This window comes from Arvicola amphibius, chromosome 3, assembly GCF_903992535.2.
Source record: "Arvicola amphibius chromosome 3, mArvAmp1.2, whole genome shotgun sequence".
Classification (NCBI taxonomy): domain Eukaryota; kingdom Metazoa; phylum Chordata; class Mammalia; order Rodentia; family Cricetidae; genus Arvicola; species Arvicola amphibius.
In genome coordinates, this window is record NC_052049.1 from 6221395 (window position 1) to 6244898 (window position 23504).

At 41.4% G+C, this 23504-nt stretch overlaps 1 protein-coding gene across 1 annotated transcript in view; it reads right to left on the bottom strand.

Annotated features, from left to right (window-relative positions):
- Sema5a (semaphorin 5A) overlaps nt 1-23504 on the bottom strand; it is a 332682-nt gene that overhangs the window by 127211 nt on the left and 181967 nt on the right. The window contains exons 6-7 of the mRNA XM_038324344.1: nt 12945-13043; nt 11185-11398 (exon numbers count right to left, since the gene is read on the bottom strand). Coding sequence (XP_038180272.1) covers nt 11185-11398; nt 12945-13043 — 313 coding nt within the window. The remainder of the gene's footprint in view (nt 1-11184; nt 11399-12944; nt 13044-23504) is intronic.

Genomic DNA, 23504 nt, shown 5'->3' on the forward strand with positions numbered 1-23504 from the left:
CTGTCACCAATTTCCAATCATCTCTTTCTCTCACCAAAAAAGTCTTAATATGACTACATTTTTAAAATAAATAAATATAACAACCTATCTATTCTGCTTTTCTCTTTAGCTTTTTCTAGTGCTCTTATGCTAATAATGTAAGACAAAGGATGCATAGAAAATCTTGACAAGAAATGATTTTAATTTCTACGCCACCGTGTATTTGTTTTCTAGGTCACTGCTGCTTTTTAACCTGAAAGAGATACATGAGAAATAAACAAGATGAACTGCACTGAAGCACATGACATGCATGAGAGATGTGTACACAGTTAGTGCACACATTAGAATCCTGGAAAGACACTCATGAAGTCAAGAGTCTGCATACAACACAAATAAAATAGTTAGGGATTTTTAAGTGATGGCAACTAAGAATCTCGAGTAGAGAATTATTGCAGAAACAGACACCCAAATGAAAGACAGGGACCAATGACAAAGCTATAGTAAGTGTTTCCAGAGTCACCGGTATGCGGAGGTTCACAGAAAAGGCTTTTAATTCATTTCAGAGTGTAGCCTGTACCCAGGTTCAAATGGTCAGATTAGAACCTGAGAGCTATACCCAAAACAAGCAAAATCGCCCATCGCTGCTGCCATCACCTTGACAATGAGAATCACCACCATCTCTGTCATTACTTCCATGACTACCACCACCTCTACCACTACCACAATCGCCGCTGCCGCCAGCGCCACTGCCACCACCACCACCACCACCATCAATAACAACAGTAAACACTGTGTGAACTGGAGGAGATACGGATGGAGATACTACTGTCTAGTCGTTAAAAGTGCACTCTGCTCTTCCAGAGGATCCACATTAGACCCCCAGGAGCCTCACCAAGAAGCTCACAACTATGTGGAAGTCAAGGGGACTCATTACGCTCCTCTGGACTCCATTACCAATGCGCTCACATGTGTACATCCACACACAATTATACACAATTACAAATAAAATGAATATTAACCAATGAACTGGACAAAATGCAGACAGCACTAGAGCAGGTGTTCTGCCTATGGCTAATGTTAAGAGTACTCAACTGGAAAGAGAGAGGTAGAATTCCCCAAGATTTATCAAATCCCCTCACAGATAGTGTCTTCTGCCATTTATAGGGGTGTAATGTGTGAGAGCATGTGCTATGTATCTCTGTACAGAAGAACTATCGAGTAGGAGAACAAGCACAAAGTCTTCCCTTTGAGTTTCTAGTAAGAATAGCTGCACTCTAAGGAACAAGTCCTTGAGCTAAGCTGTCTCTGTGCCACTGGACCCACAAGGACCAGACACCACAGAGATGCAGATGTGTTAGGATGCTGCTTCATAGTGAAGGACGCTAAAATGTTTAACAACTCAGCCAAGATCACAAAGCAGCATCGGGGCTTGGGAGAGAACTGAGGAAGCCCGGAATCAGGATGGCAAACCTCAGATCCTGCACTCTCATTGGCAGTTATAAGGCAGTGAAAAAGAAACCCTGGGAAAAAAACAAAACATATTATTCTTTCAGTTCTTCAAAACTGTATTGGGGGCAGAGGAGATAGCTCAGTGGGTAAGAACGCTTGCTATACAAGAAAGAAGACCTGAGTTCAAATCCTAAGCATGCAAGAAACAGCCAGATGTGGCTGTGTGTGCATTTGCGAGAAGGGGCAAGTGGGTCCCAGGAGCTTGCTGCCCAGCCTTCCTAAACAAAATGTTGAGTTGCAGGTTCAGTAATAGGCCCTGTTTCAAACACTAAGGTGGAGGCCTGAGAGTAAGACATAACAAATTATTTCCATGGCCTCCACATGCTCAAATACAAACCTGTGTGCCTCCATAGATGTGTGCACATACGCTACACACATAGTGTATAAACACACACACACATATACACAAACACTATAATATGATTAGATTTCTGGTCAGTGCTCTTTTATGAAGAGCTATAACCTTCAACTGATGGTGCTAAGTAGATTTACTTGGGCACAAGCAAGGATGGTTTAGAATGGTCTAGAAGAGATGGTTAAGGGGCTGGAGGAAACAGCTCTCAGGAACATTATGGGTGAAAAAGGAAGAGGAACAGTGTGAAGAAGAGGCCAGCTGTTCAAGGGCTTCATGAACGAGAACATCTCTGGGAGCGTGTAAGCAGTCCCAGAACTGCAGGTTTAAAGGAACATCTATGACTGGCCATTAGGTGCTCTTCTAGTACACGGTCCACTCTGTCTCGTGTCGTTTTCCCATGGGAAAGGTAAGCGTGTCGGCCCACAGCTTCCCTCCACAGAAGGCCTCCCCTAGCATTTGCAAGCCTGAATGACGGTGATGCACCAATAGAAGGGCTCAGACGCACCTTTCTTTCTTACTTGAGAAAACAGAACCTGTGTTGAGCCTGCAGGATCTGTTGCTCTCCAGTTTCCTGCACTGCAGGTCGTCTGGCATGGGAACTGAGTCCATTTGGAAACACAGCCTGCTGCCCTACAGTGAACCTTGGGATGATGATGGGTCTCTGACTGCGTGACCAGCTGCTACGTTAGGAGGCTCCATTTCTTGGAGAGCAGGTCTTGTGAAATTCATCTAGCATGCTTTTCCTTTCCCAGACGCTACAGACACACCAAGATACTGATCAAACAGGCAGCCAAGTATCTTTTGTGTTTATAGACACAGATGTGGAAGAAGAGGACCCCAGCATTGTCAGACAGAATCACAAGATGCACACTGTCTCCTAGTATTTGACCCTTGTCTCTTGTTAAAATGCAATTCACTGCAAACTAGTATGTATTATTCTTGCAGGAATTGAACAAGCCATAAATTGGGCATTGATGTCTTCTCTATGATGGATATTAGGAAGATATTATTTATACATCATTACTATCAGAGCTACAGATGAATAGAAGCTTTTCTGCTGACTCATTCGGAACAGAAAGAACCATGGTTCTAACTGAGCATGTCTATAAATATGTGGATGGAGAAGCTGACTTCTCTCATATTTTTAAAACACTGAAGTACAGATTATAGACTATTATGCCACATCTGTCAGACAAATGAAGAAGGTTAGCCATCATGACATCAGAATAGTGCTACATCTCAGAGAATGATGACTGTACCCATAGGAGACTCTCGATATGAGCACCTGGGAGGGACAAGAATACAGAGCAACAAGCATCAGAGATGCGTCTGGCTGTGTAAAATCCCAGAGTGGCCATCTGAAGGAAGTCTCCTAATCTATACTTCCTACCCGAATGCCCAAAGCACTCACAGGGGAATGTAGTATTCTCAAATGGCGTGATCTGGGGATTGCTGCCCTGGAATCAGTGAGAATAGATGGGAAAGGCATGAAAGAACTCTAATGTTTCAAGTTTATGAAATTATTGTCACGAGCATCAAAATCCATGAAAACAATCCCTTGTAAACAGAATAACACTTAGCAAAATGCTTGCTAAAAGCAGAGTTGGCATAACTGGGGACGGAGCCCCTGTAGCCTGCAGCACTGCTCTGGACTGAACCATTGGCCTGTGACATGCTCTGCCATCCTGCATGACTACTCAGAGCACTGAAGACGTACTCTGCAAAACTGGCATCAAAGGGACTGGCACCTTGTAAGAGCACAACAAATGGTGGCTAGTACCATTGCACCTTTCTTTATTCTTGCTGTTCCTTTTTGACTAGTTTGTTTTTGGCAGAACTTCAGTCAATACCGATAATGAATAAACAAACACATCCCACATGTATTGAGCCTAAAGACGATCAGGATTTGCGAAGCATAAATGCAGTTAGGCAGAGTTTTACCAATGGGGGCCTTTTTTCCCAATTAGAAAAATGTATTAATGAAAATACTCTTTACATATGATGAACAACAAATCACTCTAATTTGTAAGTTCAGTGATTATAAAGCTATTTCAATACCATTTTATAATTTTCCAATATCCCCTCCCCCATTTTTCTCTTTGTTACCATTGTCACAAGTAACACAGGATGTCCTGTAAAAACTTCCAAAATTAAGCTTAATTTCATTTAGGTGTTTAGACCACCCAATTCCATGCAGGTACTTATCTAACTCTACTAAAGCTTAATTAATGGTTCCTTAACCCATAATTCGCAACCACAGCTCTTTTCCTGAGATTTCAGCTAAATCATAGCTAGATCACCCATCGATGACATACGTCTGCATGTATGTGTACATGTAGCTTTATGTATATCACATACATGCAGTACTGAGGTATAGGTATACACAGCTCAATACTTCCATCTACTGGCTGTATGAACTTTTATTCAAATTATTTAACCATTATTTTATCTGATTTAAAATGGCAATAATGATACCTCACTTGAATTATCATTGTGAGATTCCAAGAACTGTATGCCAACAGCCAAGTACTTAGTTGGCAATAATCAAAATACAGGATAGAAATTATAACTGTGTCATTATATAAACTGAATAAACACACACATAAATAAACAGATCACTGTTATTTACTTGACAGCTGGACTCATTAAGTATCCATTCTGCTTATGAAATTAGGGCCCCACTGCTTCCAGTTAGTCTGGGGCAAGATGGCAGCAGCCTGAGAGAGAACAGTGAGGGTAGACAGGGTTGGATGGAGCCAGTGTCAGGACAGAAGGTGTGGGATGGAAAACCTGGACAGATCAATCATTCAAAATGGGGACCTGGGGCTTCAGGTACATGAGACTTCTGTGGAATTTGAGGTGTCAGGGAGGTGTAGAAGCCCAGAACAAGCATATCCCTGGCTATACTCTATAATCATGTGACCATTGCCACCTCAGCAACTCTCAGAATGCAAGGCAGAGGAAAGCTGAAACAGTGGTTCAAGTGACTTTTCTCTCACCCTCATGAGGAATGTGTCCCCTTGTAAGACATTGTTTGCATGGCTTTGCTGATCCCAGGAGTGCCTTACAGCCTGTGCTGCCTTCTCGCCCAGCCATCTAGAGAGCAGATCCCTCCTAGACTTCCCCTTCTTGATGCTGACAGGAGTCTCAGTATGCAGGTGTTTGCTTAGACATTCCTGCTCAAAGAAACCAAGCCAGTGGGGTCCACTGGGAATCTCCCTTCAGTTTAGGCACACAGCCTCTGGTGGCCTCACCACCACCCTTATTCCCCAAAGCACAGGTTCCCAGGTGCATTAGCTAGAATTAACGTCATGAATATTTGTAAACACAGAAAATTGAACATTTCTATTTGCAATACTCATTTTTTTTCCTGATTATTTTTTGCTTTTTGGATTCATTATTTAAAAAATGATAACTTAATCTGCCAGATCAATACCTGTAAGATTTTTAATTAGAATGTTTAGTTGAATTCAGATAAAATGGAAAATATTGAAATGCATATATATAAATATATAATAAAAATATTATATTATATAATATAACATATATTAAATATATTATGTTATATATTATATATTACATTATTATATTGTATATATGTATCTATTAAAAAGCACAAAGTAAAACACATGAAATTAATTTGGAAGATGATCTCTGCTGCAACACTGTACGTTTTTATTAAATTTCTTTCTGACAAGCTACAACAGAATAAATAATACCATATGATGGCTCTATCTTTGTCTCCTGGTTTGATTGGGTCTAAGAAAAAGCACAAACGAAAATAAACAAAGATAAAACCACAGAGATTCAGCTGTCTAATATGTAGTGAGAAGGGAACAAATGCAGGAAAACTAGGGAAAACTAAATGCTTAACAGATGACAGCAATGATTTCTATAACCCTCAGAACTATGCATCTTACAGAGAGAGATAACAATATGATTTGAGTCAAGAAGACGGTCCAACACAGGACCCTTGGCAGACAGAGAGGAAGTGATATTTACAACCAGCAGGGGAGGAATGCCAGATTCCCACAAGGAAGCTGCTCCAATTGTAAGACAATGAGCAAGCAGCGTTTCTTTAATTTACGCCAGTGCTAGGAAATGTCTTCATATTTCTCTGGAGAGAGATCGCCTTCTTCCAGTATGGATTTTAGGTGGAGATACATGTAATCAGCACACACTGTTTGTGCCTTTACTGAAATATATCACCCGTTCTCCTTTGAGATGTGCAAATCAAAGCCCCTAGGTTCTAAGTGACTTGTTGGCAAGTACAGAAACTCCCGAGACAGGCAAGGACTCTGAGGCTCCTCAGCTTTCAGTCACTCGGTGCTCAGTTAATGTCATATTATTTTCAAAAAGCAGTACCAAATTGATTTCTTACATCCCATAAAGGGCTGTGTTAAATCATCCTGCCAGCTTGTCTTCTTTGGTTGGGTAATTTCAGTTCATTATAACCTTTTTTTCTGCAATGCTTCAGCAATGAAGAAAATGCTCAACTCTTTCTCAAAGTGCATATGGCCTCTTCCATGGCAGTTTTGCATGAAGATATATGTATCACTGGGGAGGAAGGGCTCGCACCTGCTGCTAGTCCTTCCTAACATGTAGTCTAAACACAAAGGAGGTTGCTGTCACGTGGGAGGCATGGGGTGCAGACTATGGGGTGGGATCTGTTTTCAGATCCTAGGTTGTCATTGGGTGTGGTTCAGGTGTCATCTGGACATCGAGGACCAGGATCTCCTTTGGATGTCTGCAGGGAAGACTGGAAGTGAGATGGATGTGGGGCGGCCTTTCTAACTGGAGTGTCTACTCAGCCTTTGCAATTCCCCCACGTACCTTGCACGGTAACTAGTCTGCAGCAGGCGTACCAACAGGCAGATTGTGAAGAAAGAGAATTTATTAAGATATTTTGGTACGTTAAAGGGATAAGCATATATAATTTGCAAGAATTTCCAAAACAAATGGATTCTGCACAGCACATTCATCCTGATACATCTTTCTGATGAATAAGATTAGGCATGAACATTAGAAAAATTCACTGTACTGTTGCCTGTCACATATGTGGTATATTTTCTGGCCCTGTCATGGTGCCCTACCCAGTTTAAGGTTCAGGAGTCGTATGGCAAGAGAGAGAGCCCTGTTCACAGCAAGTTCCATTTTAAACATTTCCCTAGGCATATATTAAAAACTATGAAGGTGACCATGGAATCTGCCTTCATGTTTGTTTTATAGTGTTTTCCTTTCCCTTGATAATAACTTGGGCTTTCATTTAATTTTACCCACCAAGCCCTCTTTGCTTTCATATTCCTTATTTGGCTTGTGTTAGCTGTAGTCAGTGATGCCAATCTAGAAAGTCAAAGTATTTTCCTCATTGGATGTAGTAAGGAGATTGCTTGTTGGTTCCCAGCTCCTCAGCCCTGAAATAATCACACAGATACTATATTATTTAAATCACTGATTGGCCTATTGGATCTAGCTCCTTATTAACTAGTTTTTACATATTAATTTAACCCATTTCCACATTTCCATTAATCTGTGTATCGCCATGTGGCAGTGGTTTACCAGGTAAAATTCCAGCGTCTTTCTCTGGTGGGGCTACATGGCTTCTCTCTGAGTCTGCCCTTCTTTTTCCCAGCATTCAGCTTAGTCTTCCCTGCCTAGCTCCTTTCTACCCTATCACAGGCTCAAGACAGTTTCTTTATTAACCAATGGTATTCACAGCATACAGAGGGGAATCCTACATCAATTGGAACACTTCACTGTGTAATTACTATGAGGAGAATGGAGCCCAGTTTAGCCATACTGGCTACCAGGAGCCAGCATGGACTTTACAGGATAGGCACCAATCCTTTTTAGGGGTAGGCAATAACTACAACTCCTTGACATGTGTACGGGAATCTTCTTCCTCTAATCTTTACTTATTAAAATTTAATTACTACCTTTAAAGTCCCCAATGGGTCTCCTGAAGGCTTGGATATATCAGAGATCTAGCACAATGGAAACAAGATAGACAGATATGACACCAGGATGGTTTTAGACGGTCACGCAAAACGTTTTCTGGACTAGAAACTTGATGACTCACAGAACATGATACTTTAACAATGAGGATGTTTGTGATCTCAAGTGAGTCCTACAGAGGCAACCAGGCGTAGAAGCTCAGATTCAAGGTCACTCAGGAATTTGTATGTCCACCAAATGGGGCAGGCAAATGGTTCTCCACCGGAGGAAAACCAGCAAGCCCCTGAGTGTTCATAGATAACATCTACACTGAGCTTCACGGAAACTTTTTAAAATCCACTCAGGAGTTTACTTTCCATGTTTTCAGAGAGGTACCAAGCTATGCAGATGCACAGTTGCCTCAGTTTACAAACAATTGCGCGGCATTCTTTTGGACATACACTTTCCTTTTCTCTCTCACGGGTTTACTGTTTCCCCAATTTGACTTCAGCTTTCATGAAGGCAAGTTTTATAGTTTCTAGTTTAAGCTTTGGCTATTAAACATTTATTGCTCTGTCTGACAGGAATCATTTAATAAGGGTTAGAAATGATTAATATTTTAATGCATTAAAGCTGTTAAGAAATTTCTCTAAATACATAAATTTGTTTTAAGAGTAATTTTGGCACAGAGGAAAAAAATCTGGTCTTGAAAATTATATTCACCATCAAACATACAATTTAATGCTCCAGATGCCTGCATATTGCTATTCAGCCGACTATACTGCGTTTGATAAGTGAAGACGTAATGACTGAAGCAGGGCAGACGCGATGGGGTAGAAGGAGCATCTTCAAATGTTTGTACCTGAGCCACTCTCAACACATGAGTCTTGCCTTTGTTGCTGTTTTGAGTTTCTTTGTTTTTTTATGATTCTAGGTTTCAACTGAGATATGTTGTCTATATAATAACTCATTCTTTCTTCTATTTATAAAATATTCTTATCTCCTACTCATTTAACAAGCACTGACTAAGCCTAAGGTACTAAACCCAAAACATGGCTCCCCCCCCAACCCTTGCCCTCAAGAAATTCACAAACTAATGAGTGAAACAAAGCAGTCAATTTCCATTTTACTTATTTTTCCAGTCTGTTCATGTTGCTATGGCAAAAACACCGAGGGGCTTATTATAAAGAACAGAAATGTGTTTCCCAAATGTCTGGATCGAAACACTACCAGCCAAGGTACCAGCATACTTCATGATGGGTGGAGGCTTACTTCCAAGTTCACAGATCTCACATGATGGAAGAGGTTAGACAGCTCTCTGAATTGCAGCCTCCTTCGAGGGCACCAATACTGTCATGAGGACCCCACCTTCAGGACCCCCTGTCATCCTTCAGATATTTCACATGGGGGAGAGGAATAAGATTTCAATCTGTGAATTCTAGGACATAGACTATGGCATCCATGAATTCATGTATTCAAATATTGTCAACCAAACACTCATTATACACCTCTGCAAGTGTACAATAAGCCAGTGCACAAGAGAGGCTAACTCCAGTGATTGGCACATGCCCCTTTTGTTGAAAGCTGAAAGCTAAATGATAAAATATTATAATGGCTAGGGCTAAAACTCATAATAAAGGGTCATGAGGGCAAAACAGCACAAGAAGCAATTTTTAAATAATGTGGTCAGGATGACAGTTCACAGAAAAGGGGATGTTTGAAGAAAGACTAAAAAGTCAGTTGATTTTCAACTCTCTCCAGCTAGTGAAAATTGCCACTATATAGGGAAGCAACCACAATAAAAGCTTCAGAGACAATAGGGGGCTATCTACAGTGAGTAGGTGGGTTAAACTGAAGTGAGTTCAAAAGAAGAGGTGTTAAAATGGGAAATCTAGTTACTTCTCAGTTCAGAAAACCATTCACGTTGCCCTTTGGAAACGGCACAGTCAGCCAAACTCCTAGAGGCACAGAGATGGTGGCGTGGCTTTCCTAGGAGGGAGTTCCAAAGGCGAACTGGGATGCTCGTCTTGACAGCATCGTTCAGCAATTACTTGTGAGAGATAAATGGCAGGCAGATGATGGATGATGGAAAGGTGACGGATGGATAGAAGACTGGTAGATGAGAGATACATAGACACACAGAGAGATGAATGTTTGACATTCCTGAGTAAAAGCCAATAGTCCTCAAAAGGAGATAGCTTCCCTTGGGCAACATTTGAGAATGTATGTATTTATTTTTATTAACTTATAGAGGGGGAAGAATGACTAGGCTCTAATGGACAGAGATCACAAATGACACTTAACAACCTCCGCAAAGACAATGCCTTTCTAATAATAAAGAATGATGTGAGCACACGAGTAGCATCAGGGAGGGAGAGGGACTCTATTCTACATATCCAGTTTGTGATGGGAATAAGACCACTAAATCTTTGTAGATCATGAAATAGCAAAACAAGTATTATACTAGCAAAGCCAAGATTCCATCTTTGTGACAACGGTCACATACATGAAGACTGAGGTGATGGATTATCACGTGTGCTGGACACCCCCTTATGAGTGTGGCTGCACTCGCATATACAGGGATAGGTTTCTCTAGCACACCAGGCTTTCACCTAGCAACCCACATCTGTGCAGCTGCCTCTCTCCGTTCTCTGGCTGTTTAGTTAACAGGTAATTTGTTTCTTGCTTGCAATAGACTGGTACTTTCTGTCAGTTTCCAGTTCCTTAAAAGAGAAAGAGGCACAAGCCTGGTGTGCCTTCTAGGGGATACTGCCACATCTGGAAAGAAGTCTGAAGTTACAATGATGATTATGCATCCGTGAGTGGAGCAGAGCTGCTCTGATGACCAATGTATCAGGCTTTGCCTGGCAGAATCTAAAGTGACAAGATAAAGCTCCTGATAAACTCTCAAGACCTTGAATTAAACTCTGAAGATGCTTGCCCCCTAAATGATAGACACGTACAGTAATGACATTTTTAAGATTGTCAAATTATTTGGAGTTACTTCTAGGCAATTGGGTTCTTTATACTGTCTAAAAATGTCATGAAATAGTACTAATTTCTTGTTCAAAATTTTCAAGTAGACATTAAGAAAAACACATGAGCCTACATGCATCTATGGCATAGCATTCAATTTCCTAGATTTTAAACAGCAACACAGAGAGAAACAGCGTAACACGGAGGAGTGTTCTTGTCAGCTCCAGATGACAATATAGACCTATTATCATGGCTTATAGCGTTGGGGCTATCACGCCAACTCCTAGTACTAAAAAATATACTGCTCATTACCAGTACTAGATGTGCTGTACCTTGAAGGTGACCCTTGCTCTTCTTTATAAAGTGTGACTATATATTTAAGCCAGGTATCACAAACAACAGCAGGAGGCTGGGGTGAATGAAAGTCTTACCATTGAGCCATTTGGAATTGTACTGTGCAGTTCGAAGAGGAGGTAGCGAACCCAGACTTCTGTAAATGGCTGGATCTCGCCCTGGGAAGTCCATGGCTGTTGCAGCATAAAGCTCCCCACTGGCTGTGAGCAGAGCTGTCGAATTGTGCTGGGGACTGTAGGGACAGCGCGCCATGCCACTGATCTGATCGTGGATCTCAGTCAGGTTACTTAACTATTGGTGAAAATAAGAGGTAAACTAGTTATCCTTGGGAAATCCCATCGAGTGTGCTCATGTCCTCCACCATATACCTGTGCTAGACAAGTGTCCCAGGTATGCTCTGGGGTGTGGGAGATGAAAAGGTTTCCTAACTCTGACGTTATGAAAACAGTTCTCCACAATCTTGGCCAGAGACTCCATCCCTGTAGCTACAGAACTTCATGCTAGTGATACAATACGAAACAAGGATATTATATATGTTGATTTGATGTAGGATGCGTGTTTACTGTATTCTACTTCAATGAGGAACCTAATTTTGATATTCATAAATATATAAATCATCATAATAAGGAATGATTTTCATGCTATTAGCCTGACCAAAAAATAACCTAGCTCTAAATACTATTTAGTGATAAGCATATGTCAGTATTCTGCACCATGTAGTACACATTTCTTTTTCTTTTCTCTCTTTTAGTCTTGAGAAAGCTGCATGTATGTCGGGTGTGGGCTTGACTCGCCAAACGCTGGTCGCCAACTAATAAAACACGAGAGGAGCTGCTGCTGTTTGTTTGGTTATTTTGGTGTTTGACAAGGCTCAAATTCAATATGGTTCTTGACTTTTAACTGTGTTTAAAAAGACACTTAAAATGGTTTATACAGGAATAGCAAGGTCACCCTGTCCTCTGCTGTTGGAAGCATAGTCCTGGGGAAATTACATAAAGTCTTCAAGTCTCAGAATCTTCCCTTTTAAAAACTACCCTGCAAAGTAACCTCATGATTCAAATGCTGAAGATGGGGTGTTTACAATGGGATCACATGCTGACAGCTGCATATGCAAAGCGGGGAACTCTTTGTGGCCAGCACGTACCCTCTTCCTGCGCCTTCTCTTTATGTCCAATAACTGAATATAAATTTTAAAATAATGAACAGTAAGCTGAGATGATAAGTTAAGGTTCTAAGAGAAGTTGTACTACCCATAAATTAACATAATGGCGTTTCCTAGTTATATTTCTCAAGGAAGATTAAATTAATATCCTGAATTAGGAAGAGAGCATGCATGTCTAATGACCCTGCCATGCCTCCACAGTGGGACTTGTAAGATGAAACTCCCTGTCTATAATAGCAGTCCTGCCTTTTCTCTGCTTATGGATATGTTTGTTTGTTTATTTTTGGCATACCTCCTATTCAGCTTATATATACTTTATTTCTATATGGATTGTGATTCTAGAGCATTTTAGTCATTGATCATTTTTCTACCATAATGAAAACAAGAAAGAAGTGTGTGTTTATGATTGGTGCTTAAGGCCATTAATTGGGAAAACATTGACTGAAATAGTTTCAAAGTATACCTAAGTATGTAATATACAACTAGTTTCTGTTGCTTCATATACATGACAGCCATGACTGATTACACATGAACAAATTAAGCATTTACTTAATGCTGCAATGTTGCAAAAGGTGCTTGCCCTTGGTGCACAGGGCCACCTTTACATGGGGCTTTGAAGGTGTTGGGTCTGGTTGCTCCAGATGGAAGTCTGTGAGGTTAAGTGCAGACACATACCGAGCGGATGGTACAGACAGGTGTGAAAGCATTGGTCCCACAGGTGAATAGCCGGTCCCCGCCCACTAAGAGCACTCTGATATAGTTCTGGCATTCTTCCTAGAAAACAAAAGCATCAGGGACACACTGAGAAGAAGTCCCGAAGTCCCGAAGGCCACAGGGATGGTGAGCATGCACATACTAATATATATATATATACATATACATATATATATATATATACATATATATAATGCCACGAAAAGGAAAAAGACTAGTCCTTCGCCAGTGTTGACTAAAGGCAGCAATTGAAACTGTTGACCTTATATCTATACCAAGACACTTGTTCAGTGGATAGTATTTACTAAGGCAGGATGCATCTCATCATAGCTTCTAAACATGTCTTCTTTTGATAAACATGAATTCATCTTGAATTGTACAACAAACTCTAAGCTTTCTTGTATACATATAGGAAAATAAATAAAATTAGTCTAGTCGATGCTTCACATGAAAATATTGGCTGCCTTAGAAGCCTCATGAGGCCTTAATCCTATACAAAGAACTTTAGCTAACCATGGAATACTAAGAGAGGGAGAGATGTCTTGCCTAGGAAAGAGCACACCAGTTGTTTATCTGATACCAAATGGTCAGTCTTGAAAATATATGGTTATCTGGTACCAAATGGTCAGGCCTAAGAACACACATACCAGTGACATTACATGGACTCAGCAGGTTGTATTTATGTATTTAGGAATATATTCACACATACACACAGACAGAAACACACATATATAACCAAAATTAATTAAAAACTGGGCATAAATTCGAAAGAAAGAATGGGTATATGTGAGAGCTTGGAGGAAGCAAAAGGAAGGAGAAATAATGTAATTATAATCTCAAAAAATAAAAGAAATCATTTTCAAAAGAAAAGAAAGCACATAGTCCTTTACAAATCTGCAGTAGTTGTAACATTTTCTTGCTACAAAGGTGCAAAGGGAAACTACAAATTGGAACAGGGTGATTGCTGTGGGCTCAGACTATCAAAGTGTGTTATATTTCTGTATGGGAGTGTTTTAATGAAACCCATTCATTGTATCATTAATATATATTAAAACTACATTAAATACATAACAAATGTCTATACACTCTTTTAAGTTCTTTACAAGTGAACATATGACTAGCAAGGAAATGTTGCTCAGAACATTTGGGAAAGACCCCCCCAGGATGAGGAATGACCCATAGGCACATATGTTTACCTCAGAGCTTCCAGAGCAAAGACCATTATACAGCCCCACATTGATGATGGACATTTGAGAAAGTGATAACAAAATTAGAGAAACAAGGAAACAGGACAGAATACTGTTTAAATTGGAGACTCTAAGATGCTGTGGTCACTAAGAAGGGTCGTGTGACAGGCCTTTCATTATGCACTCACTGACCTGATACCCTTTTGACTTGACGTACTGAGAAATGTCCACTGCTCTAAAAGGGAAGGAAAAGCGACAGTGTAGGGAGATTGCCTGGAGAGGAAAGGTAAGATTTGTCGGGGTTACCAGGAGGAGGTGCGTGTAGGCTGCGTGCCCAACTGCACTAAGTAGACAAGGACACAGACCACACGGGCTTGGGAAGTGGTCTATGTCTGAGCAGGGCATCTAGGGGAGGCTGACAATTCCACAGGAGATGCCATGCAGGCCAGGGCAGTGAATGTGTATTGTTCTCTGAACGGGAGTTGGCCTCATGTTTGTTGTCAAGGGACTCCTCAAGAATCCATGTGGAAGGGCAGAATGAGTGGAGGGGTGACAAGCAGGGATGCACCTCTGTAACTGAGCTCTTTCCCCTCTGTGCCCGGACCATGGTGATCAGTGCAAGGACAAAGGCGGAAGGTGGCACATCAACAGACCCTCGCTATGGGACTAATAGCATGCCAGGATGCCACGGTGCACTCCCCAGAGAGTACCAGGATGCCATGATTTGAATCCCACATAATCCCTGACAAAAAGATCCAATCGTATAGCAACTCTACTCTCTGGTCACATGAGTTTCACTTTTAGTAATAGTAAGAGTTTGCATCATCCTCTCTGCTCTATAGCCTGGCTCAGACAATGCAAATTGCTCACTCACAAGAATTTGGGTTCTGGAAGAGAAGTGAGCTATCAAATATACATGCTTCTCTTTGCTCCATTGCTAACAATAAAAGCAACATATCATGACTGGCCGAGAAAAATGGAGAAAACAAAACAAAAAAAAAAACACAACAGAAAGTACTGTGGAATATTAACTGAAGATGTTTGTTTATGTTGTAGAACATTTGTTTAATGATGCAAAGATGTGTTGTATTCTTTTATGCTTCATTTGTTTAACTCTGTGAAATTTTGTTACTTTGCCTGTCTAAAACACCTTGATTGGTCTAATAAAGAGCCAAAGGGCCAAAGGCTGGGTAGAGATAGGAAAGGTGGGGCTGGCATGAAGAGATTAAATAGAAGGAGAAAAAGCGATGAAGGAGCAAGAAAAGGAGAAGGAGAGGAGGACATCAAAGATCTAGCCACCCGGCCACCCAGCAAGTCACAGAGTAAGAAGGAAAGAAAGGTATAGAACAGCAAACGATAAAAGTCCAGAGGTAAAAGGTAGATGGGATCATTTAAGTTAAGAAAAGCTGGCTAGAAGCAAGCAAAGCTAAGGCTGGATATTTATAAGTAATAATAAGTCACCATGGATTATTTGGGAGCTAGGTGGTGGGCCTCTCAAAAAGACAAAGAATAAACAACAACAACAACAACAAGAAAGATCCAAGTTAGTAGAAAATTTGGAAAATAAGTATAAATGATTATTACTTCTTGGGCACAGTTGGAGAAACAAAGCTTGTTTTGTTCCCCAATGGAACAGGTTAGCAGTAAATTTGGAAAGTAAGTACGTATAATTGTGACCACGTGGGTACTGAGAAAAGTACAGCACTTGGAGGAGCAAAACTTGTTTTGTTCCCAAATGGAACAGGTCAGGAGAGTTCCAAGGAGCAAAGACCAGCATGAAAGGCTTCAAAGAACCATTCCCAGGTGAGGGGACCAGGGCATAGAAATCTAGGAGTTTGGATCAACAGGATCAAAGGGACGACTAACCCAGGAAACCAAGGGCTGTCTGTATGAGGTGCCGCCACCAAGACCTTCCAGAACATAGGGCGGCGTGTCTTGAAGGAATTCATGGATACACCGTCACGATAATGACCCTGTAATAAAGACTGGGATGGGAAATTACAGACGGCGACGAGGGTGGAGTGCTGCCTTTGGAATTCCTTCGAGGACAATGTGAGAGGGAACAGAAATTTTCTTCTTTAAAGCAAGAGGCCGCCCCAAGGAGTGAGTCTCACTAGACGAAACCACTCTGCTGTAAAGAACAAGCCAAAGGGAAAGTGTTCCAACTTGAAGAGACCTGAGCCGCTGCTGATGTCTGCAGACCTGACCAAAGGAGAGCAGGCAACCCAGTCAGTTATGAAAGGAAAGGGAAAGACGGAGATAACAGTGTGTTTATGCAAGTCTCCCAGATGAAAACACAGTGCCAGGGAGACAGAAGGCTGCCACCTTCCTGCAGGCATGTCACAGCCTGAGGGGGAGCAGAATGTCAGCAGGGGTGTGCGATGTAGAAATGTGCAGAGAAGCACAAAAGGCTCAAGTGGTTCTTTAATCAAAGAAACAAGGATGAGAGAGCACGGGGAATTATTTCAGCTGCAGCGGAGGGTAAAGGAGCATGTTCTGATAATGAGGACTTTGTAAGAATTCGCTAGGCCTTGACCAGTTGCCCCAGCTGAATGTTGAGAAGGAATGGAGCCGTGGAAGGAATCAAGGTGTCAGAGAAGGAGACCAGAACCAAGGTGGTCAGAGAAGGAGGCCTGTGCTCCATCTCTCTGACAGAGTGGAAGTCAGATTATAGCCCTTAGACACCTCAAAGGGCTTGTGAGGAGTGGAACCAGTTGAGGGTAATAGAATATATTCTAGAAGACCCATCATATGGATTTCCATCCTCCTGGCATAGAAAAGGTCAGTGAAAAGGGCTAAATGTCACCAGTTGGACCAAATCAAGCTTGTTTATAGGTCCTTCAAACATGACACCCAGAGGAGATCACTGTGTGTCTTCAACGCTTTAAGACCTGAGTTCAGCCAAGGCTCGGCTTGGCTCCCAACCTTCTATGTGCCTCCTTAAAGATTCTCTCCTCATTAATTCAAAAGACCTGAGTTCAGCCAAGGCTTAGCTCGGCTCCCAACCTTCTGTGTGCTTCCTTAATTATTTTCTCCTCTTAATTCACAAGCTGCTACCTCTTATTTGAAAATGTTTGTGTGTGAAAACGTATTCTTAAAACACCTCATTCTCTTAAAGAAAGGCTGAGGCAAGTTCAAGCAAAATAAAATGCAAAAAAAAAAGGAAAGGAACACTACAGAGATGCTTAACTTTGGGCATAGACACGTTTCAGGATCAGAGAACTGAATCTGACTTTAAGGATGGACAAAGTTGACACAGAATGCCAGGGTGGTAACAGTCGGTCCTAGGACACAGGATTCTAAGTCATAGATTCTTCATGTTATGTCAGTAACAAGAGCAGTTTTTCATAGCTTACCTGGACTTGTTCAAAAGACGGCTTGGGAATGTCACTTCGAAATACGGGGAGATGTGTGGGTGAAAGACACCTCAGGGGGTCTTCTAACTGTTTCTCTTACAAATAAGCATTTTGAAATGTCCAGGATTTCGACACTTTGCCTCCCCCCCCCCATTCCATTTCTGTACTGTAAAAACAGTACAATGAGTTACTAAATTCTGATTCTCCAGCAGTCACAGGGCACACCTCTGAGGCCACCAGAAGACAGCTGCCACATGGCTTTGGTGATTGATAACAAGAGTCATCTAGCTATGTTCGGATAATTCTACTTCAACACTAAAATGGCCCATAAGTGCCTATGGTCCCCAGGTGGATCTCCTTGTCCTTCACTTTCAGGAGACCCAGTTTCAAGTGATAGCTGGGAAGCATGATCAAATGGCAGAAGAGTCTTCCTGATGGCAAACGGACAATGTCTACTGGGTGTGATACACACAGCCTCCAGCCTCCAAGAAAGAAAACACATGCGGTGTTTTAGGGGCCTTTTCTTTGAATTATCCAGTTTTCCCTTATAACATTTCATCATTTCTGCTCCCCTATCAAATATGCTCTGTTTATCAAAAAATGTGTGCAGATATGGCTGTCAAGCAGGGTGAACCCACTGGTGTCTCCTCAGCAACGCATGAACTGCTCATCAATTTCAATGAGGAAAGAAAGAGATTGGGAAGTTGACAGCTTTGTGTTACCCAAAATATGTGTCTTCCTTTTAATGATATATTACCTTTATGCACATCTATGGTGATGAGAAGGAACAATATATATGTGGGTGTATCTATATTTGTGTATGTATACAGATGAGTATATATACACACTTATAATGCAATCCAGAATCATCTCCTGTGGTTCTACGACTCTCCCTACATAACAAAATATAAGGATGCGCAAACGCCTCATATAAAAATATGTAGAATTTGTCTCTAAGCTGTACATATCTTATCATATGTTTTTAATTATCTGTAGATTATTCTTAGTACCTATAGAGTATAAATTCTATGTAAACAGATTTTATGTTGTTTAGGGCCTAATGTAAGGAAAAAACTTTTAATTAAGAAAAATCACACAAACGCACAGTATCTGGTGTGCACAAGCTGCAGAAGGTGCCTTATCTGGGATGAAGGGTCTGAGCTCTTAAAGCAATTGTGTAGCATACGGGAATGTCTAGAGCATCCCTTGTGAGTCGTTAAACTCACAACCATTCTAAACGTCAACATTTCAGGTAAAAATATCAAGCTCCAGCCCTTCAGCTCCAGGTTCCCAGGTAGAAGGTACCATGACTTTCTTTTCTTAGTCACTAGGAGTTGACCTCTTTACAAGCATAATTTGACAGCCGAGGAGGCAGGACCACAGGACACAGAATGAACAATAATACAAAGTCTTAGATCCTAATCCAAATTCTCCCACCATTTAGCACAATAATGCTAGGAACTCAGTGTCAAAAGTACTGAAATGAGATCATGAACAAGAACATTTTGAAAATTATGAAATGTCATAAATGTACAAAGCAGCTCTTTCATTCTTTAATAATTACTTATGTTTCCTTTGTGTAGCCCTGAAATGCCAAGGGGAGGCAGCTGAGTCCAGACAGAAGAATCAACAACAGACAAGGCGTTCTTGTTAGCTGCTGAGACAATTAGCTATTTGTGTCTAAAATAATGTTTATGTGAAATGTATTTAAAGTGTTCTAAAGTTTGATTTCAATAACACATATTTCAAAGACAATGAATTGTAAAAGATCTTGTTATACAGCTTTTGCATCAATAAAAATGGATTCTTTCCCCAGCTTTAAGGCATGTATGTACTTACAGCATTTCAGCCATAGTGAGCAGAAACATCTAGAAGTAAATTAAAACTCAGACCTTACTCAGGATCCACAATTTCAGTGCCTACTTTCCTTGCAAGCCTTAATCAAAGATTTGAGTAACTTCTTGTGGTCCTGATTTCCTAGGTAAAAATTTCATGCCCCCACCACATGAAAGAATGCTCCAGGGGAGGAATCTCAAGCTCTGTAGCCAGCTGAGGAATGTTCTCACCAGAGAAGAAGTGGGTGCAGGAAGAAGCCCTGATGTAGGCTCAGCCACCTCCTTCCACACACCACATCTTAATGGCTGGGTAGTGAAATTCATTGTACTGTATGGCACACACAGCTTTCAGGGACAGTAGAAAAGAACTGAGTTTAGTTAAAATGCCTGAATTGCTTGCATTTTTAAAATGTCACATTTTTGCATTGTTCTTTTTACTGTAGGGAGAAAAGAGACTTTGTAATTCTGTGCACATTTTCAGAATACTACAGCATGAGCAAATTTAGTAAAGTATCTGAATTTTCCTTATAAATTCATGACCACCAAGAAAAGCGTGAATTCCATCCCTCCAAAGAGACACTGTATTCTGGCCACATTGAAATGTTACTTGATTTGGATTCTAGGTGTTGTCAGCCTGGAGAATCTTCGGGATGTCTGAAATCTGAGTTCAGGGCCTGCTCATGGCCACCACTCTTGGGGTGCTTTCTCAGAGGCTGTCTTTTTCTCTTCCTTTTATGTGTTCCAAGTGCTAGGTTTGGGTTCCCAACTGGGTGGGAAACATGGCAGTGAGGGAAGAAAAGAAATGGGAACCAAGGAAAGAGGATTGGGGGGCAGTTGGGGTAAGGTATCATTTGTTCTCGCCTCCTGGGCCAGGCTACAGTGTTATCTATCCTAATAGGTTAGTGAAGCTAGCAACTCATTTGGCAAACATAAGTTTCTACAGTGCACAGTACCTGATCTTCTGCTTTATTCTGCTTGATTTTGAGATAGGGTCTCACTGTTACACCAGGCTGTCCTCAGTCTCTGGAACTATAGCGATCCCTTGAATCAGCTTCCCCAGGAATTAGAATTATAGGCAGAAATCAACTCAACAAGCGACTCCATAAACTGAATACTAGTTCAATGGAACACTGCATTTTAAAACTCTGGGTAAACTTATAATCATATTTAATACAACCTAAAATAAAATTTGATTTATCTTGCACACAATATATGGTGTTTGAAATTTATCTTCATTTATTTTAATACATTAATCTTAAGGATGAACAAACACAGTTGAAATTAACTTATAATTACCAAGATTTGCCATTATTCTTAGTCCATTAAAAATCCAAATCATACGAACTATAGAGGGATGATTTGATGTGAGTACATTTGTTTCCTCATTTTCCTTATTTGTATTAGAAAAACTCAATTTAGTGTATTGGCAATTTGTTCCTTCATTGGATCAGGCATATGTTACATACTGGCCATGGATAATACTAGTCTATCAGGTTAGTTTCTAAATAAAAGATTAACAAAAGTTCACAGCTTGAGGTGGAATGTGGGTTGGTGAGTTCAGCTGAGCAATTTCCCTAGCAGTAACAACAAACTAGGAAATGAAACCACCTGGATGCTCTGATTAAGGACTTGTAGCCTATGCTGCAGAGAAAACTGGATGACTCTGCAGGTCTTGGCGTTCTCTCCTAACACACAAGGACCACAAAGAGTTGGAACTCCAGGAAGGGGAATAGAATTAACTGTTAGCATTTTCCAAAGTCTGGGAACCAAATATACAAATAGGTTCCTGGTGAAATAAAAAAAATACTCAGAGGGATTAAAAAATGAACAATGTAAAAATTGACAATGCCTAAATCATTTGATAAATTAAGTCACCAATTCCCTGGGAATGTCTGGAGTAAATTTGGTTGTATTGAGTTGTCATGCCATGGTGGGCAGAGGCAGGTGAGCTGCTAAACATACCGCATGAAAGAAAAAGACCCCTTGAAAATACTTCCTGCCCCCACCATCTAAAGTGGTGAGGATGATCAACTGAATGAGACCCACTGGAGTGAGCTTAGTGTGTTCATTCACTCACACAGGACTGGCAACCTCTCCCCTGTGTGCCAAAGGGCTGCAGAAGGGCACCGCAGCCATAAAGAAACCATCGGCAGGCACAACTCGTGGTCAGACACTGGATAATTAGAACAGCATCATGAGGCAAAGACAGAAGCCTACAGGGCTTTCCAAGATGGATAACGGATGGAAGGAGGTTTGGAACACATCAGCCGTGCCCTAAGAACTGAGCAAAGCATGCTGGGAACAGTGCTCACGCCAATAGCAGTTTGAGAAGAGAGAATAAGATTCTCATGAGCAGAGAGGACAGTACTGGGGTGGGGGTGGGGTCGGTGAGCGAGGGCGGTTCTCAGGTCTGGGATTAGCAAAATCTAAAACAAAAACCAAATTTACAGACACAGACTCTGTGATGTGTGTCAACACACTCCATTGTAGGGCACCTGTTGACCAGTGCAACCTCAGTCACAGGAAATAAGAAAAGAAGTAAGAGAAGCTGGCCAATAGCGAAGAGAAAATAAAAAGGAAAGGGGAGAAGAAGAGAGGGACAGCCCAATAGGGAGAAAGAACAGCCAGCTTACCAGCTAGTGCCTTGGCCTTCTGGAAGGTAACTATGTCACCAGGCAGGCACTATGTTACAGTGTTGAAGCTGAAGCCCTGAAAGCCCAGTGTGTCCACTCCTGCACAGTGAGCTAAGCTATTTTCCCATCATTATCGCCACCATGTGTAACTGTGTAACTGGCCTTCCTACATTTACTGCTCAGGATAGGGAGTTTTAGGGAGCTTTAGGAGAAGGTGCCTAAATACTGGAGATTGCAATCTTCCCTATTCGTGATCCCTCACTGGTAACCTCTCACTCACGCTCCCAAAGGCAACCTCAATACAGTGACTGGTTTGCCAAGTACAATTTGGGTGGGATCATTTCTTCTGTCTGCTGATGATACTCTGTCTAGGGTGAACAGATGTTTGTTCGCGCCTCAGGAAAAACCACACAAGGGAATGGCGCATACTCTGGATGCCTGGCTGGCAGGGATAAATAAGAGTGCTCAGATGCATCCAATGATTGAGCCGCAACATCCCAGAGAGTCAACGGCCATGGAGAAGTCACATCTCCCAACCTTGCTATGTTTTATGGAACTCACCAAGCAAGTTAGAGAGATCTCTACTATTTTTTATTTATATCATTATACACTTATTTATTTGCGAGTATTTCATATTCTGCTTCTTTGCAACTCAGAGCTGCTAGTGTAGTTTCGTAAATTTTTAATGATTTAGCTCAGAGGTATTTCTGATGATTAAATATCTTTTGGTAAACAAGGTCTATCAATTTCTGCATTCTCTCCTCTCCTCCCTCCCCCTTCTCTTTCTTCTTTTGCTCCCTTTTTCCCTCACCCTTCCTTTCTGCAGCCATGCATTTCAGCTTAGCTAAGCTTATGATATATTGCCACCTCTCTCCTTCTACACTGCTCAGATCTGCTTCGTCGTCCAGTTCTCAGAACCATTCTCCTACGGGACAGGGAGCAAGACAGACAGTCACACTTTTATCGACACACGGCTGAGAGCCCCTTGCTCCTGCCCACTCCAGTGCTGTATTGTCCCACATGCTCGTGGCCCTGAGGCCAACGCTGCTCGGCCAGCCGCTTCTGCCCCTCTGCATGTACAGGCATTTCCCCATGGACCAAAGTGCAGTCAGCATTAGAAAAGTCTACACGCTCCTCTTTCTACCAGTGTGTAGTGTGTTCTGCCTCTGTTGGTACGCAGACTTTCCAGAGCTCACTGCGCTGGAGAGCAGCTGCAAGGGAATTTCCTCAGGGAACAAAGTTCATCTTTCCTAAAGACAGACAGCGTTCCTGGAAAGATAAAGTCCTGTGTGTACAGCCAACCCCAAATTGTTTGAAAGCATCGTGTGTGAGTACAAGCATGCACCCCTATCCTCGGTGTTTTTTTTAAAGGAGAATTTGTGAGTGTAGATTTCAGCATTGACAGAGACAGAGCAAATCACAAGGATTTGCAAAGACCATCAAGAGTGCATCTTGCATCGTTTTGGTGCAGTGATTTTATCGGGCAAGTGTTGAATATTTGTTTTGTAGG